The sequence below is a fragment of the Muscardinus avellanarius genome, assembly GCF_963383645.1.
Source record: "Muscardinus avellanarius genome assembly, chromosome: 18".
In the NCBI taxonomy this organism is placed as follows: Eukaryota; Metazoa; Chordata; class Mammalia; order Rodentia; family Gliridae; genus Muscardinus; species Muscardinus avellanarius.
Genome location: NC_137804.1, coordinates 3,532,497 through 3,550,374, shown reverse-complemented (window position 1 = coordinate 3,550,374; position 17,878 = coordinate 3,532,497). Strand labels below are relative to the sequence as shown.

At 57.4% G+C, this 17,878-nt stretch overlaps 1 protein-coding gene across 1 annotated transcript; it reads right to left on the bottom strand.

Moving 5' to 3' along the window:
* Nucleotides 1-438: 438 nt before the first annotated feature.
* On the bottom strand, nucleotides 439-14,520 carry VILL (villin like; the record flags this gene model as incomplete). The annotated part of the gene is made up of 19 exons (XM_080715864.1): nucleotides 439-552; nucleotides 980-1,228; nucleotides 1,391-1,471; nucleotides 1,678-1,863; nucleotides 3,045-3,189; nucleotides 4,006-4,151; nucleotides 5,315-5,494; nucleotides 5,923-6,081; nucleotides 6,192-6,329; nucleotides 7,663-7,763; nucleotides 8,430-8,565; nucleotides 9,067-9,165; nucleotides 9,261-9,339; nucleotides 9,691-9,890; nucleotides 10,166-10,276; nucleotides 11,862-11,970; nucleotides 13,813-14,018; nucleotides 14,233-14,307; nucleotides 14,455-14,520. 19 exons carry the CDS (start codon nucleotides 14,518-14,520, stop codon nucleotides 439-441), a joined length of 2,580 nt encoding a protein of 859 aa, XP_080571990.1.
* Nucleotides 14,521-17,878: the final 3,358 nt, after the last annotated feature.

The following is a 17,878-nucleotide window of genomic DNA, read 5'->3' as shown; positions in this document are numbered from 1 at the left end:
CGAGTCACCTTCGGCACTAGCAGCCTGTCTGTGCTGCCTGCCGCCTCCTGGGCTCCCTGGACCTGCCCTCAGTTCCCTTAGGAACCCCATGCAGGCCTCTCCACTCTGGCCAGCCTGGGGTCGAGGGCTTTTATAAAAATTATAATGACGAGTCTTATGGTCTCCTTTCCTGGATCCAAAACGCACCCTGTGTGTCATGGCGCCTGTTCCTGCTTCATGCCCCTGGGGACATCAGCGACAAGAAGTCACCCTCCATGGGGGAAGGGCCACCTTGGAGTGTCCCAGAGACCACCAAGGGACGGGGCTGGAAGGCGCACACACCAGGCTGCGAGCAGGCTACCAGCTTTTATTGACAAGGGAGGCCCAAGGAGGTTGCGTGGTGTAATGGTGAGCGCTCTGCTGAGCCCTGGCCTCCTGGTCAGAGCGGGGCCCCGGGGCTCAGAAGAAGCCCAGCGTCTTTTTCTCTCGCTGCTGTCTCCACCTGGCCATGCGGTAGAACTCCTCCTTGGATTTCCCAAAGATGTCTTGGAAGTCAGAGTCTGAGAGATAGAACTGCGAGGTGGGAGGGATCACTGGGGCCCGGCGTCCTGTCCCACCCAGGCACATGTGTCGCCCATCACCCCTCCAGGACACCCCTCCAGGACACGTCCCCCAGGGCAGCATGCCACGGCCCTCTGTGGGCTGATGGGGCCTGAGCTCCTTTTTTTTTTTTTTTTCCTGTACTGGGGATGGAACCCAGGGGCATTCTACCTCCGAGCTATACCCCCAGCCCTGTTTTTTATTCTTTATTTCGAAACAGGGTCTCACTGAGTTGCAAAGGGCCTCACTAAGTAGCTGAGGCTGTCTTTGAATGGCGGTCCTCCTGTCTCCGCCTCCCAAATGCTGGGATTACAAGCGTGCGCCACCAGGGCTCCTCTGGCAGGACTTCAGATGCTGATGCGGGGGGGGGGGGGCATCGAAGGGCGGGGCAGGTGCCTACCTCCCTGCGGGCAGGGTCCACACCCGGCGGCAGGTCCTCCAGGGCCTGGTGCATCAGCCGCTCCCGGGGCAGGCCCCCGCCGTTGATGGGGCCGCTGCAGCTGACACGGGTGCTGTTGACGCTGCAACCATCCGCCTGGGACTCTGGTTCTGGATCGTGCTTTGAGGCGGTGTCTGGAGAGTCCTTGAGGGTTGAGGGAGCGGCTCCGCTATCAGCCGGCCTTTGGGACAGCTGGAAGTTGTTGACTTCCTGTCCAGAGAGGGGCCTCAGGCTGGGAACCGTGGGGGACAGGCACCCATGGGGAGGGCAAGCTGGCCTCCTGCCCCCAACTGTAACCCCTGCCTCTGGCGCAGTCTGGACCACACCTTCCAGCCCAGGCACCTAGTGGGATGCAGGGACCCAGCGACTTACTGCTGTTATCCTGGAGACAGCCAACCCTGTTCCCAGGCAGGAGATCCCGTCCTGCACCGCCTCCTCATAGGACTGGTCACTCTGGGTCAAGAACCAGGACAGTTGTCAGGGCTGGGGCAGGATGCGGGGTACCACTGGGACCCTGGAGGGGGCTGGAAGACACAGCCTGGTCTCCTTCACACACATCGGCTGCCCTAGGTCTGAGCAGCGCCCCCTCCTTCTATCTCCGCAGGCCAAACCTCTCTCCCCCCAAGTGAGGGTGCAGCTGGTTCTGGGGCCTCACTCACCATCCACTTGTAGGGGTCCCAAGTGGGGAACCATCCAGTGAAGGTGGGGGGCTCGTGGCCCTGCTTGGCCAGCACAATGGGCGTGGCCAGGCTTCTCCCCGCCGGGTGGGTCTTCAGATACTCCAGACCCCACGTCACTGCCTCCGTCCTCCATTTCCCTGTAGCCTCTCCCAGCCACAGGAAGATCTGGGCCACAGAGGGGCCTGGCCTCAGACAGGTGCAGGGGCTGCCAGAGCCAACCCCTTCCTCTCCATTCCCTGATGGTCAAACAGCCTCAGGATGTCACACGTACATCTCCGGCCAACCAGACACACCCAGCAGGCCACTGTCCCCACACACCCATGAACACACGAGAAAGTCCTGGGCGCGGGTACAATGAACCCGCATATACTAACTGAGCAGCTACTGTGCTAAATAAACAAAGCCCTGCCTTTGTAGGGTTTTCGTGAGATACTAAGTCAGTCTGGGGAGGAAGGGAAGCAGAATCATCCAGTGCAAAGGCCCTGAGGCCCTGGGACCGGGGACAAGCCCACTGTGGCTGCAGGAGAACAAGCAAGGGGGAGGCAGTGAGGACATCAGGTGGGCAGTTGGGACTGGCCAGGTCGGGAGGGGTGGTGGGCAGGCTCAGGTTTTCCTCAGAGTAAGATGAGGCCCTGTAGCCTCGCCACCAGCTGGCTTCACACAGACATAGTGATGCAGAGATGCAACCATCCGCCGGCCAGGAGCCAATCAGAGCCACGCGGACCCCGCTGTTGGCACATGCTGCACGCAGATAACATCACGCATGCCCAGCCGGTGACGCCCTCTCCCAAAGGCACCGGGAAACGTAACTGCACACGCACAGACACAGGTGCTTGGTCACTCACACCCAGGGCCACGCACGTGGCTTCTCCCTGTGTCTCTTACACACAGAGTCACCAGTTATATCTGGTCTGGCCGGTCCAGCTAGTTACTGCCCCCCCGGCCACTGATGCTGAGTCATGGTCACAGGCTGGCATCACCCAGAAAAGCCCAGACACCCGGGGCCAGTCCTTCTGCAGACTCCTGCGGTCACACATACCTTCGGAAGGCACACACACACACACACACACACACACACACACACACACACACACAGCTACACACACGGCTACAGCCACACCAGCCCCGAGTCAGGGCACACTCTTCTGCACTCAGGGTTACAAACCCACTCACGGTCTCAGTCCCCGGCCACACGATCAGCCCGGGTATCACACAGTCACACAGACTCACCCACAGCCTTCCGGGCAGAGTCAGGTGGCTACACACACACACACACACACACACACACACACACACACACACAGTTACACCAATACAGACACGCCCCTGCTCATCCCCCGCCCTACCTCCTGCCAGGTGTCCAATAACATGATGTCATACTTGTCCAGGTCCTCTTGGCCAAAGAACACCACTTCCGAGAGCACCAGGCAGCCCGCCTGGCTGGAGCACTCGAAGAGTCGTGGCTGGAAGCTGGAGCACTCCTCAGGGAGCCTGGGCGGCATGGGGCGAGAGGATAGGGGAGGGGCTGTGCTCCCAGCCTGGGCCAAGCCAGCCCTCTGCTCGGCTGCTTCCACCCAGGCCCAGAAGCCCCTTCTCTGGAAAAGGAGTCTGGACCTTTCTCCGAGCTCTGCCCACCCCATGGTTCTCCTCGGGAGCAGCCTTCCCCGCTCTGGGCTGCAGGGTCCCTTTCTGCCAGCGGAGAAGGCAGAGGTGGGTGATTCATCGAGCCCCAGCCAGCAAGGACACAAGCTGCCCCATGACTCTCCCAGGAATGGGCACTGGGGCACCGCCCTCTCTGGGACTTCGGATCCCCCGCTCACCCTGGGCAGGGAACCTCAGGCTTAGGGAGGGAAAAGGGAAGCTAAGCTGAGTGACGGATAGTCCTACTGAGCCCAAAAGACTTGGAATAACTGAGGTGCAAAATGGGGCTCCAATGACACCCCAAAAGTGGGCTGGAACTCAGCTACCTCCTCCCTGAGGCCAAACTGTCCTCCCCTCACGCACATCCTGTCCCCTGACCTGGGGGTTGGGGAGCCACGCGTGGCCTGTGACCATGCAGGGAGAGGATGTGGCCAGCAGAGGGCGACCTGCCCCCGCTGGCCCTGGCATCTTCCAGATCCAGGTTGCCCAGGGCTGGGGACAGATGGGAGGGGGACTTTGCTCCTGAACCCCAGGGGAGCAAGGAACTTTCAACGCTCAGTGCTAGTCTTATCTCTCCAGCTCTCCAGGAGACCCTGAGCTAGTCACGCATACTCTCTGGGCCCCCGTTCCTCCTTGAGATAAGAACACTCCTCCAAACCCCTTTACCTCTTGTCGCTGGGGTAGGGGGCCCGGCCTCCCAGGGTCTCCCAGAAGTGGGGAGGCTCCTGGCCCTCCAGCACCGTTTCCTTGTCGTGCCTGGAAATGGCAGTGACCACTGTCTTTGCCATCTCGCGCTGGTCACCGCTGCAGCCCTGGGGAGCATAGGGCTGGGTCACGCCTGCAGGGGGGCAGGCCTTCACGCCCACCCACGCAGGGACCCCACGTACTGGGCTTGAGCCACGGGGAGGCCCACGGTGCTGGCAGGGCTTGCGTGAGCAAGGGGTCTCTCTCCCCCTCCCCTGCAGGCCTCAGTTTCCCCAGCAGATGGGGACACAGGATCTGGGAACCCCTGAGTCCAAGCATAGCTGGGGACCTTGAGGCCAGAAGGTCCATTCAGGGTTCATGTTAAAGATCAGAGAAAATTCTGGTGAGCTGAATTCGGCCTCCCCCTGCCCCCCAGAGACGCAGGAAAGGCCACGTTTCTGTTCGGGGCAGGAAGCAGCAGCGGCAGCCTGGGCCTGGCCTGGCTTTGACCCCTGCATCCCCTCGTCTACCTGGGGCTTTCTCACTTCCCCCAGGTTCCATCATGGACACTGTACCTCCTCATCCCCCACCCCTGGCTCACTCCGCATTGGTGTGTACGTGTGTGTGTGTGTGTGTGTGTGTGTGTGTGTGTGTGTGTGTGTGTTACTGGGGACTGAACCCAGGAACATTCTACCTTTGAGCTATACCCCCAGCCCTAGTCTATTATTATTATTATTATTTTATTTAGTGTGTGTGTGTGTGTGTGTGTGTGTGTGTGTGTGTGTGTGTGTGGTACTGGGGATGGAACCCAGGAGCATTCTACCTCTGAGTTATACTCCCAGCCCTATTCTATTATTATTATTATTTTTTTATGTGTGTGTGTGGTATTGGGGATGGAACCCAGGAGCATTTTACCTCCGAGCTACACCCCCAGCTCTATTTTTTCTTCTTTATTTTGAAACAGGGTCTCACTGAGTTGCAAAGGACCCCACTAAATAGCTGAGGCTGTCCACGAACTGTGATCCTCCTGTCTCAGCCTCCCAAATGCTAAGATTACAAGCGTGCGCCACCACGCCCAGCTTTATTCTTTTGTTTTGAAACAGGGTGTCTCTAGGTTGCTGACAGTCTCACTAAGTTGCAAAGGCTGGTCTTGAACCTGCAGTTCTCCTATCTCAGCCTCCCAAGTACTGGGATCACAGGCATGTCGCCTGCATCCGCTGTGGAGGGGACTCATCCCCGGCCCGGCCCCACTGGCTCCGGACATGAATCAAGAGGTCAGTGTCACAGGTACCTTCCCAAACCAGAGGTAGCTGACACCATCGGCGAGCAGCAGGAAGACGCTGCCGGAGTGGAGGGCAGAGGCCCGGGCAGGCACCTCCATTGTCCTGGTGTTGTGGCTGTCGGTGCCTTGCACGTGGAAGAGTCTCGGGCCAGATGCTGGCTGCCCCTTCCCATGGTGCCTGGTGCTCCCCTAGAAGAGGGCTGGGCTTAGGCTGATGAGGAAGGGGCTCCAAAGGGCTCTCCCCCATCCTAATGGGGACAAACTGCCTCTGGGCTCAGGCCACTGCTGTCTTCTGGACCTTCTGGGTGTGGCGTGCAGGGATGCTGGCGGCTGGGATAGGGTAGCCGCCCATCCCTGCGGGTCGGTGCGCGGTGCCCAGGATCGCAGGAGGCACCAACTCTGCCCTGCCTGGCCTCACAGGCAAGGCCCGGGCCCCGTCTGGGCTCAGTTTCCTCACCTGTTCTCTTGCTTTGAGCTTAGTTCTGGGGTCACGGGGAGAATCTCAGCTAAGGGTTACCCTCGGAGCTCCTGAGCCCCAAAGAGAAGGCGCGGAGCAAGCTCACGTAAGGGCCGCAGGCATGCAGATCACCACCGAGGCTGCCGCCATAGCAACCTACCTGGACGACCACCAGCTGGCCCTGGAAGATGGCCAGGAAGTGGGGGGGCTCGCTGCCTGCGGTCACACGCTCCTGCACCAGGGCTCCTCCGTATGTGAGGTCCAGCTCCTCAGCGTTGCTGTCCAGGGCCTTGATCTCTTCTGCGGTGGCCTGGGGGCCCTGTGGGGGGCGGAGGGGGCCGGGAGAGCCTGCTGTAGCTCGCCCAGTCCGTTCCCAAGTCCTGGCTCTTGGGCTTTAAGGTGCGCGCCACCCCTTCCAGGACAGTGCACCTGCCATAGGTACAAGAGGTACTGGACGCGGCCCAGCCGCTGGTATGTGTAGAGGACGAGGTAGCAGCTGCTTGAACTCAGCTGGCCATGATGCTCGGGGTCCACGGGCTGCCTGCGCAGGTCCTGGATGCACCACACCTGTGGGGCGAGGGACAGCAGACACAGCTGGCCCTCCTATCTGCTCCCGGATTTCTCCCTGTCTGCTCCTCTGTCTCTCTCGTGTAACCTGTCTCCCCAACCCCCTTCTCCTCACACTGTACCCTCATCTCTCCCTGCTCTTCCTCCTCCATCTCCTCCTCTCCTCCCTCTCTGTTCCCCATCTTCCTCTCTCCCTGCCCTCCCTCTTCCTTTCCCTCTCCCCCTTTCTCCTCCTCCTCCATCCACCTACATTGCATCAAATATAGAAAGAATCCTGTATTTTTATGACCTCAACCTTCCCGGAGCACTAGGACCCTCACCGAGGCCCAGGGTCCTGTTCCCACAATCTCACAGCGTTTTCGCATCAGCCAGGGGACCAGGTGGGACCAGTTTCTGCCCTCCTTTTATTGACTTAAACATCGAGGCCTGAGCCGGGCGGGGGAGGTGCAAGCTTATAATCCCAGTACTTAGGAGGCCGAGTCAGAAGGATCACAGGTTCGTGGCCAGCCTCAGCTACTTAGTGAGGCCTTCCACAACTTAGTGAGACGCTGTTTCAAAATGAGAAATAAAAGGCATGGTGGCGCACGCCTGTCATCCTAGCGCTTGGGAGGCTGAGACAGGATGATCGAGGCCAGCAGAGACCTTCAGCAACTTAGCGAGACCCTTTAAAGAAAAGAGAAATAAAAAATAGGCCTGGGGGGTGTAGCTCCATTCTGGAGGTAGAATGCCCCTGGATTCAATCCCCAGTACTGCAAAAACAAAACAAACAAAACCTGAGGCCGGAAGGAACAAAGGAGCCTGGTTAGGGGTCAGCCAACAGGAGATATGCAAACGGGTCACGTGGATATGGAAATGGCCCTCAACCTGCGGCCCCCAGCCCCCAGAACACCTTCGGAGCCCAGATGAGAGGCTGACAGCTACGGCTGTGTGCTGGGGGCTGTGACGATTGAATGTGGCTGTGGCTGTGTTGTCCCCCGGGGGTGGGCAGTTGTGTGCGGCTGTGGTCCTGTGTGATGTAGGGTGTGTGCAGATTCATATTTACACTTGGCTGTGTGTACTGTGTAAGCTCCGTGTCTATGCTGTAACGCGTACGCGTTTGTTATATAGGTGGTAACGGCACAGTTAAGTGTCCAGGTGTTACCTGTCTGACTGTGACTCAGTAGCTGTGGCTTGTGTAATCAGGTGTAACTGTGCAGCCGGTGGCCAGGGGGTGTGCATGCACTACACACCTGGCCCTGGGCCTTTCTGACTGTGCAGGGATGTGCACCTGGTGTCCCGGGGACACTTTATATAGCAGCCATATTGTTCACCCGTAGGCTAAGCCAGGAATTACCTCCACCTTCCCAGAGCTGTCGTCCACCATCCTCAGCTGGGCGGCTAGCTCAGGCTGGCTGTGCAGCGTGCCCAGGTCCAGCCTCTCCTGAATCCGTTTACCTGTGGTGGGGAAGCAGGTGTCTGGGACACTCTTCATCTCTGTTCCTGCCTCGGCTGATCTGGCCCCGCACACTCCTCGCAGGTTCCCTCCAAGATTCTGAGACCATCTCCACGCCTCTGACCGTGCCCCCTCGTCCTGCCCTGCCCAATTGGGCCAGGCCCCGCCCCTCCTTAGCTGGGTCACGCCCCGCCCACTTACCCAGAGCTGCTGGTTCCTGCCATGTCCTGCCCCTCCTGCAGGCTCCGCCCCACCCCGGCCCCACCCATCCCTCTTCTGCAGGTCCCACCCCTCCCTTCCCCTCCCATGCAGACCATGCCCCTCTACTACAGGCCCTGCCCCGTCCTGGCCCCGCCCTTGCAGGCCCCACCCCTCCCTTGCAGACCATGTCCCTTTCCTAAAGGCCCCGCCCCATACTGGCCCCACCCACCCTTCTTCAGGTCCCGCCCTGGACTGGCCCCGCCCCTGTAGGCCCCACCCTCCCCTCCTCTCCTTTGCAGACCATGCCCCCTCCTAAAGGCCCCGCCCCATCCTGGCCCCACCCACCCCTCTTCTGCAGCCCCCCCCACCGTCCTGGCCCCACCCCTGCAAGACCCTCCCTCCCCTGCAGGAACCCCCCCTCCCCTGCAGACCACGCCCTCTCCTATAGGCCACGCCCACCCTCTCACCAGTCCTGCTGAACTTTTTCCTGCCCAGCTCCTTGGACCACCTCTGGAAGAGCTGTTTGAACGCGGCGGGCTCAGCACCGTCGTTCACCACCTCCACGTTGGTGTGGGCCGGGTAGCCCTTGGCCTGGATGAAGCCCTGGGGGGGGGGGCTCTGTCACTTCTGTGGCTCAGGTCGCTCCACTGAGCTCCACCCCCCGGGGACCTCCCACCCGGGCCAGTAATAGCAGCTCTCAGAGAAGCCTTAATTAACAAAGCTCCTGACCCATTTCACAAGCAGGAGCTGTCACTGCTGCCTGCTCTGAGGTCCCTGAGGGCAGGCCGGGTCCCCAGCGTCCAGGCCTAGAGGCGAGCTGGCCATGGTAACCCCTCCAGACCCCACCCCAGAAGGGAGGGTGCACCCAGTGCAGGAGGCTCCCCAGACCTCGAGGCGGGTCACGTCCCACTACCTACTTATAGGGTCTTGGGTACCCCATGTTTTATCCCTCGGCAGGATGCACTCGTTCTTGGACCCCAAGGCAGGACTCCCTCCCCTCAGGAGCGCAGGGAATAGATGTTTCTTAGTGCAAACTTGAGCAAAGGCCATGTCCTCTCTTGGACCCCAGGGCTGTGTGCCTCCCAGACAGGGCCTGGGCCTCACCACAGCCCGGCTGAAGGCGGCCTTCTTCTCCTGAAGGCTGGACCTGCATCCCTGCCATAAGTACACCTTGAAGCCACCCTGGTCCAGGATGTAGCATTCCTGAAAGCAAGGACGGGACTGGTTGGCGGGTGGTCCAGACTGGGCTGGGGTGGTGGGGTGTGGGTGGATGGGTGCTGGGGCCAGGCCTTCCTCACCTCCTCCTGCAGGAGATCCTGACTCAGTGGGCGGGTCGCCAATTCCTGGATCACCAGGTCCTTGCCCTTCTCGTAGACTCTGGGGGACAGGCATCCAGGTATGGGCAGCCCAGCCGCTCCCTGGCCTGCTATACTCTGGCCCATAGCCCATCCCTTCCCCTTAGTATGGGGGCTGGGGCCCTGAGCTGTGGCCTTCTAGTACAGCCTTAGTCCTCACAGGGTCTCAGTCCCCATCTGTATAATGGGTTTCTCAGCAAGGCCACTAGGCTTTATGCAAGAGTCCAGGCTGGGCCCCAGGTCCCACACGACCGGACCCAGAAACCCATCTGCCTTCGTAGAGGGCTTTCCAGAGATGCTGTGTTACCATGGCAATGCTGGACCAGCAGTCCTGGACTGTCCCGCCCACTCTGCCCTTCCCAGTCCTGCTCACTGGTAGAGGCGGACATTGGCCTTCTGCCGCTGGCTGACACTCTTGAAGGGCTCAGCATCGTGCAGGCTGCCCACTCTGCGGCCCAGCACGGCCTCCATGATCTGCACGAGGTCGGCAGCTTCAGCCTCCTCATCTACCACGCCCAGCTGGGCACGACCCCCACGCTCCCTGTCCTGGAGGCTGCGGGTCAGGGCCAGGGCCTGTGAGAGAGGTCCCGGCAGTCAGGGCTTCCCAGGTGCCCCCTCGTGCCCCAGACAGCCTGGCCCACATCCTTCCTGTCATGGCTCAGCTCCCAGAGGTAGGCCTGGATCCCCTGCACCCTGGTACCTAGCAGACACAGGGCTGAACTCAGCTGGTACCTAGCAGGTCCCTCCCAGGCTGATGTGGAAAGCCCAACCCCTCCTCAGGGTGGTCAGAGGCCCTGGAGGGCCGGGCCTCCCCGAGCCTGCACCCCAGCCCCAGGGCAGACACTGACCCGGGACTTCTCACAAGCGCTGGTCTCGGGCCCGTTCCACTGTATCATCACCTTGCCCAGGTCCAGTAGGAAGACGTCTCTCTTATTAAAGCTGTTCCAGGACAGCTCCACCTGGCAGCCAAGAGGGACAGGGAGAAACACAGGTGTTCTGTTACCTGCACCCACCCGCAGGGGAGCAGAGCTGGAGTGTGCGGCTTCTAAGTATGAAGCCGTGTGCAACGGGTGTATGCACGGCTGTAGCAGCACCTGTCGACGTGTACAGCGTGCACCTGCGCAATCACACGTGACCTTGGGGGTCACTGTGTGGCTGTGTGCATGTCTAGGCACACGTGACGGCAGGTGGTGCTACGTTCCGTGGGGTGTGCTTGCCTGAGCACAACGCTTTTCACTCCATGTGTGGCTGTGGCTGTGTGTGCATGTACGCATGTGTGCATGTACATGTGTATGCATGTACATGTGTGCATGTACACGTGTATACAAGCAGGGCCGAGGAATCTGTTTCTCCGTGTGTTCACATCACATATGGACAAGTGTGTGTGCCCATGGCGATGGTGTATGTGTGTCTGTGTGGGGTCAGCGTGTACCAGTGGAGGGGAGACACTGGAGGATAAAGGGGGCACTGTAATTAGGGAGGAGAGTAGGCAAGACCTAGCGCTGCATGGTGACCGTGTGGCCAGGGATGTGTGGTCACTGGATTTGTGGGGGCTGTGCAGAGCCTAAGTGAGTCACACCGCTGCCACGTCCTGTGTAGACGGCAACGTGTACAACTAAAGCGTGTGACCTTTAGTTGTTCACATTGTGGACACGGTACACCCGGATGCTCATTACGCTGGATTCCCCATGGGTGGCAGGAAAATGTCTTGCTCAAACGAAATCGGCATCTTCCGTTCATTTCCTGGGAGAGGCGAGCCAGGCTCCCCGTGCTGACCTGCACAGGGCCTTGTGTGGACTAGCGCGGCCCCGGGGTGCAGGGACAGGCAGCGCGAGTGCACGCGGTGACAGTGGGAGCGTGTGAGACAGGAGGCGTGCCCTCCCAGTGTGCTGCCGACGGGACCAGGCGCACAGCGTGGCTGCTGCTCCTGCCCATGGTTTTTGTTTTTTTTTTTTTTTTTCAGTAGTGGGGATGGAACCCAGGGGCATTCTACCTCTGAGCTACACCCAGCCCTATTTTTTTAGTCTTCTTATTTTTGGAACAGGGTCTCACTGAGTTGCAAAGGGCTCACTTAGTAGCTGAGGCTGTCCGCGAACCATGATCCTCCTGTCCCAGCCTCCCCAATGCTGGGATCACAAGCGTGCGCCACCACTGCGCCACCATGCCCGGCTTCACATTCTTACTGCGCCCCTGAGGCCAATGGGTAACAGGGCCCGGGGGCGGCGGCAGAGCTGGGGCTGGAAGCCTTCTCCTTACTCATGCTAGGCCACCTGGGACACTAGCAGCTCCTTGTCACCGCGTTTTCTGCCAACCGGTTCTGGGGATTGAGCCCGGGGACACTCTACCTCCGAGCTACACCCCCAACCCTTTTGGTTTTTTATTTGGAAACAGGATCTCAGTAAGTGGCGGAGGGTCCCACTCAATTGCTGAGGCCAGCCTCAAACCTGTGATCCTCCTGTCTCAGCCTCCCAAGACGGGGATTACAGATGTGGCCCGCCGCACCCAGCTTCCCTCTGCTTCTGGAGGTCGAGCGGCATCCCTCACCTCGGTGGCGGTCACGTGCTTCCTCCCTGCGATGTGCAGCAGCCGCTGGATGTTGTACACGTTGGTCTGCGTGTGCTTGAGGTCAGAGCCCAGGCTGCCCTTCCTGTAGCTGAGGCGGGAACAGAACCCCCATGTAGGACACGCACTCACTGGGAACGAGCGCCCATGCCAGTGTGCTCCGATCCACACGGGGGAGGCCGTGTGCAGATGTACATGTAAGTAGGTAGGTACACACGTAAGGCACGAGTGCATATTTCTTCACTCATGTGTGCATACGTGGACACATCACATCTATGTACTGGGTTCATGTGTATCTATTTGCCCATGTGAGTCTATAAAAGTGGGCATCAAATATGTGCCCACATTTCACACATACGTGTAGGTATGCCCATCACAGGTGGACAGGCATGGAGGTGGTATGTGTGTTTCTGCATAGGCATGTATTCTTACGTGTGTGTTCATGAATATACAACATGCTATATTCGGCCCAATGGGATGAAGCAGGTTGAATATTGGCAATTTCCTATACAACCTAAATACACTGCAATTTTTAATTTTTTTTGTAGTACTTGGGATGGAACCTAGGTGTATTCTACCTCCGAGCAACACCCCCAGCCCTTTTTTTAAAATTCTTTATTTTGAAACAGGGTCTCGCTGAGTTGCAAAGGGCCTCACTAAGTAGCCGAGGCTGGCCGCGAACCGCGATCCTCCTGTCTCAGCCTCCCAAGTACCGGGATTACAAGTGTGCGCCACAATGCCCGGTCCTATAATTTTAAAAGCGTATGGAGTAATATACAGCAAAAAGATATTTCTACCTGTACAGCAAGAGAAAGCCAAACTCAAAACAACACGGGTGTATCTTCCTAGGTATACACCCAAGAGAAATAAAAACATTTGTTCACACAAAAGCTTGATTAGAGATATTCATAGGGGCATTCACCATAATAGCCAGAGTGGCGACAACCCCAAATATCTATTAACAGATGCATAGATAAAATATTCTACATTCATACAATAGGACATTATTATTATTATTATTATTATTAATTATTATTTTGTGGTTTTGGGAATGGAACCCAGGGGCATTCTATCTCCCAGCCCCACCTCCAGTCCTATTTTTTATTCTTTATTTTATTTTTTATTTTATTTTATTTTTATTTTTATTTTTTTGGTGGTACTGGGGTTCCTGGAAGCCCTTCTACCTCTGGGCTACACTCCCAGACCTATTTTTACATTTTTATTTGGAAACAGGGTCTCCTAAGCCAGCACAGGCGGCTGGCTTCGAACCTTCGCGATCCTCCTGTCTCTGCCTCCCAAGCGCGGGGATTACAAGCGTGCGCCACCACGCCCACCTTATTCTTTATTTTAAAACAGGGTCTCACTGAGTTGCAAAGGGCCTCACTAAGTAGCTGAGGCTGTCCTCGAACCACGATCCTCCTGTGTCAGCCTCCCAAATGCTGGGATGACAAGCGTGCGCCCCCCACGCCCAGCTCATACAATAGGATATTATTTGGTAACAAAAAAACTAAGTAATAATCATGCTACAGCATGGAGAAACAATATGCTAAGCAAAAAAAAGCCAGGCACAAAAGACCACTTGTATAATTCTGTTAATGGACCATCCAGAATAGAAGAATGCATAAACAGATACGGATTAGTGGTTGCAAAGAGTGGGGGACAAAGGGGTGTTGGAGAAGAATGGAGCGTGACCATTAAAAGATACGGGCTTCCTTTAGGGTGACGAAAATGTTCTAAAACTGTTTGTGGCGATGGTTGTACAAGCCTGTTAAAAATCACTGCTCTGTAGACTTGAGACGGGTTGTGGGGATGTGATTTGTAGTTGCACAAAGCCGTCTCTCTCCCACACGCACGAGGGTCTTCCCAAGGCGGCCCAGCGTCAGCACCGGCCCCATTTCTCCGTCCTCCCCAACCCACCCCGCCTTGTACTCACAGGACTCCCGGGCGGAAGTAACTGTGGAAACAGTCGGACTCGTGGCCCTGCGCCTCCCGGTGCTGCGCCGTGCGCCCACCCAGCGCCTCCTGCAGGTGCTGCACGAAGGTGCCTGCAGCGGCCTCGGCCTCCGCGCCCGCCTCCTTCCCCATCCAGTAGTGGAGGTCCCTGGGCGTCTCCTGTGTGGTCTTTGGGCTCTGAGGGATCTAGGGTCCACGTGGAGCCAGGAGTGGGACAGGGTCATCGAGGAGACCCCTGGGGGCAGGGCTCCCACGCACAGGAAGTCAGGAGGGGGCAGCGAGGCTAAGACACCTCGAGGTGTCTCAACCTGTCGGTCCCCAGGCCAGAGCGTATGTCTGCACCTCTCTCTCTCCAGCGCTGGGCCACGTCGCCCCCCGGACACACTTCCCAGGGACTTACGTGGAGGATGACGTAGCAGTGTTCCTCAAAGAAGTTCCCGTAAGCCTTCTCAGGTACCGGCACCATCTTCAGGTCCTGGGAGGAGAAGGCACCAGTGACAACACGGAGATTCCCTCCACCCAGGAAACCCTCCGGGAAGGGTGGGGAGGGAGCTCAGAGCCTGGTTCCAGAGATCCTGCTCTCTTCCACATCCCCCATGTCCTGGCTGCTCACACAGCTTACCACAACGATCCACACGTGGAGATCCCGACGGCTGTCGATGGCTGGGAGACCCTTGTTGACGTCCATCCTAAGCCAGGCAGGAATGAGAGAGGACACAGGAGACAAGAGTTAGAGGTCTCAGGGCACCCCTTGGCCACCTGTGCTCTGGGCTTGGAGCAAGAGCCCTCCCTACTTACAGATCTCCAAAGTACCTACATCATAAAATGTCTTTGACACCAGGCGTGGGGGCGCACGCTTGTCATCCCGGCATTTGGGAGGCTGAGACAGGAGAATCGTGGTTCGCAGACAGCCTCAGCTACTACTTAGTGAGGCCCTTTGCAACTCGGTGAGACCCTGTTTCAAAATAAAGAATAAAAAATAGGGCTGGGGGTGTAGCTCAGAGCTAGAATACCCCTGGTTCTATCCCCAATACCACTAAATAAATAAATAAATAAATAAATAAAATGTCTTTGATTTAGGAGGCTCTGTTAGCACTGATGTCAGTAAACCAGGGCAGGTACTGCAGACCACCAAACAGACAGGGACTTTGTAAACAAGGACCTAGTTCATCTGTGCGTGTGTTCTTCAAACAGGGCTAAACTCTCAGGCCAGGGCCAGGCTTTGAAGCCAGTGAGAACCTCTGCACACAGAGTTAGAAGCAGGTTATGTGGACACACACAGGATCTGCATTCAGGGGCTCAGTGTAGACACTGGTTGGTGCTGCAGACAGGCAAAGACAGGAACAGCCTGGGCAGGCAGAGGCCTACTCTGTCACCATGGAGAGTCTCTTGAAATGGGACTCAGCCCTGCAGAGGAAGACAGGCTCTGTACTCAACAGTAGAGTAACAAACGGGCATCGGTCCTCCAGACAAAGTTAGGATCAGGCTATGCAGATGGACAGAGGACTTGCAAGCTGTGTGGATAGGAAAGGGCTCTGTGAACAGGTTTGAACTTTGCAAGCAGGGACCGCTTCCTCAGACCCAAGAAAGGCTAGCAGCAGGCCCAGGTCCTCTCAATGGGAACGAATTTTGTAGACAGGAACCCTCTGTGTGTACAGACAACTTGTGCTACAGACACGGGCACCACCCTGGGACAGGCTGGCGGACGTGCAAAACTGTGAACTCTGGCACAGGCTTTATAAACAGTCACAGTGGCAGGCATGTAGGAGCTTTGCGGACTGCCATGGGCTCTGCAAGTGCAGATGTGGACAAGCCCTAGAGACACAGACTCTGAATTGGGGGCTAACTCTGCCCGTAGGGACAGGTCCATGGATGGTCAGGGTTCTGCAAGCAGGCACCTCATCTTCACCATAGGAAGGCTTCCCAGACAGAGGCAGGCTCTTGAAACAGGCAAAAGCTCTGGAGGTACGGTCACACTCCGTATGCAGGATGTAACGTTTGCAAACAGACTCAACTCCTGTGTACAGGGAGGTGGGAACCAGCCATCTGCAAAGCCACTCAGGCTCTGGGAAGAGACACAGGCCCTGTGAGTGGAGAGTCCATAGCTGAGGCTCTGCAGGTAGGGAGAGGTGTTACAAGCCTACCCAGGTTCTACAGACAGACAGGCTCTAGGAACAGGGACTGCTTCTCCAGCGAAGGACAGGGTCTGCTACAAGAGTGGCAGAAGTGTCAGCTGTGTGCACAAGCACGCTTACTCCAGACATGGGCAAGATGTCTGGGCTGGCTTCTGGGGAGAGCCCTGGGTCCTGCAAACAGGAACCAGCGTTATAGAAAGTGAGTTTGGAAGCAGGCAAAGGCTCTGTGAAGGGAGGCCAGCTCTGCTAACAGAGATAAAGAAGTGCACAGACAGGTCCAGGCTCTGCTGACAGAGATGTGCGCTGCAGAAAGATACCAGTGCTCCCAGACAGACCCGCCCCGCCCCACCAGGTGGGCTCTACATCAGACACATCTACCAGCAAGCACAGTTTCTAGGGAAATTCAGATCGGTTGTGGGGGCCCTGGAGAGTGTCAAAGGTGCTCCACAGACTTCAGACAGACCGGGCTCTGAGATAGCAAGAGGTCTGGTGACACGGTCTGAAGCCAGAGACACCCACAGAGGAGGAAATGGCTCTGTGGATCAGGACCGATGCTTTGCAAGCAGAGACAGTGTCAGAGGCGGAAAGAGGTGGCCCAGACGAGGCACGAGGCAAGCTCTGTGGACCAGAATGGGCTGCGTGCGCAGCAGGGTGGTTTCTGCTGTAAACGCAAGTCAAGTCGTATACACAGGGGAACTGCTGAAGGAGATCGGGACTCTGAGGATAGACCAAGGCTCAGAGCAAAACCAGGCTCTGCAGACAAGACGAAGTTCCACACACCCAGACGGACTCGGGACACAAGGACGGGCTCTGGAGACTGTGGCAGATGGCAGCTAGTGACGGCCCTGTGACGGCCCTCTGCCGGCGTGAGTGCTGGCAAAGGAGGCACGAGCACTTCTGACGGAGTCTTGAAATAGGGCTGAGCGCTAATCACTCAGGCTCTGCGAACAGGCACTCGGCTGCTTGGGTTTGTGCTCACTCAGTGGTTCTGTGTGGGCAGAGGAGGAGGAAGTATCGGGTATCTGAGGAGGAAATATGGTTGGGAGGTATGGGGGAAGGCGGGTGGGGTCTCAACGCCGTGGTCTTTCTCTCTCCTCCCTCTCTCCCTCCCTCCCTCTCTCCTCCCCTTTCTTTCTTTCTTTCTTCTTTCTTTCTTTCTTCCTTCCTTTCTTTCTTTCTTTCTCCTTTCCTTCCTTCCTTTCTTTTCTTTCCCCAGAGGCATTCTACCTCTGAGCTACACCACCAGCTCCTTTATTTTTTGAGACAGGGTCTAGCTATGTTTCCGAGAGTCTTGCTAGGTTGCTGAGGCTGGCCTTGAACCTGCGATCCTCCTGTCTCGTCCCCCCCTCCCCCAAGTACTGGGATTTCAGGCTTGCACCACCACTACTGATTCTGTTGATTTTCTTACATCTCGGCAGTATGGACTGAACTCCCTGATGTCCCCATGTGTTCCATTCCTTCAGAAGCATGCATGCATGCACGCACGCGTGTGTGTGTGTGTGTGTGTGTGTGTGTGTGTGTGTGTGTGTTCTGGTCATTCTTTCGTGTATGGAAGGCCTTCCTACATCTAACCTCAATCCTGCCAGCTCCAACTGTTGTTGCTGCTTTGCTGGGAGATGCCTAATGCCAACACCACTTTTTTTCTTTTTTTTCTTTGTGGTTCTGGGGATGGAACCCAGGGGCACTCTACCTCTGAGCTACACCCTCAGCCCTATTTTTTAGTCTTTTTATGTTTTGAAACAGGGTCTCACTGAGTTGCGAAGGGCCTCGCTAAGTGACTGAGGCTGTCTGTGAACCGCGATTCTCCGGTCTGTACCTCCTGACTGCTGGGATGACAAGTGTGCGCCACCACACCCGGCCCCACGCCACTTCTTCTGAGTCCCTCACTCAGGCCTGGCGTGGCGCTCACTC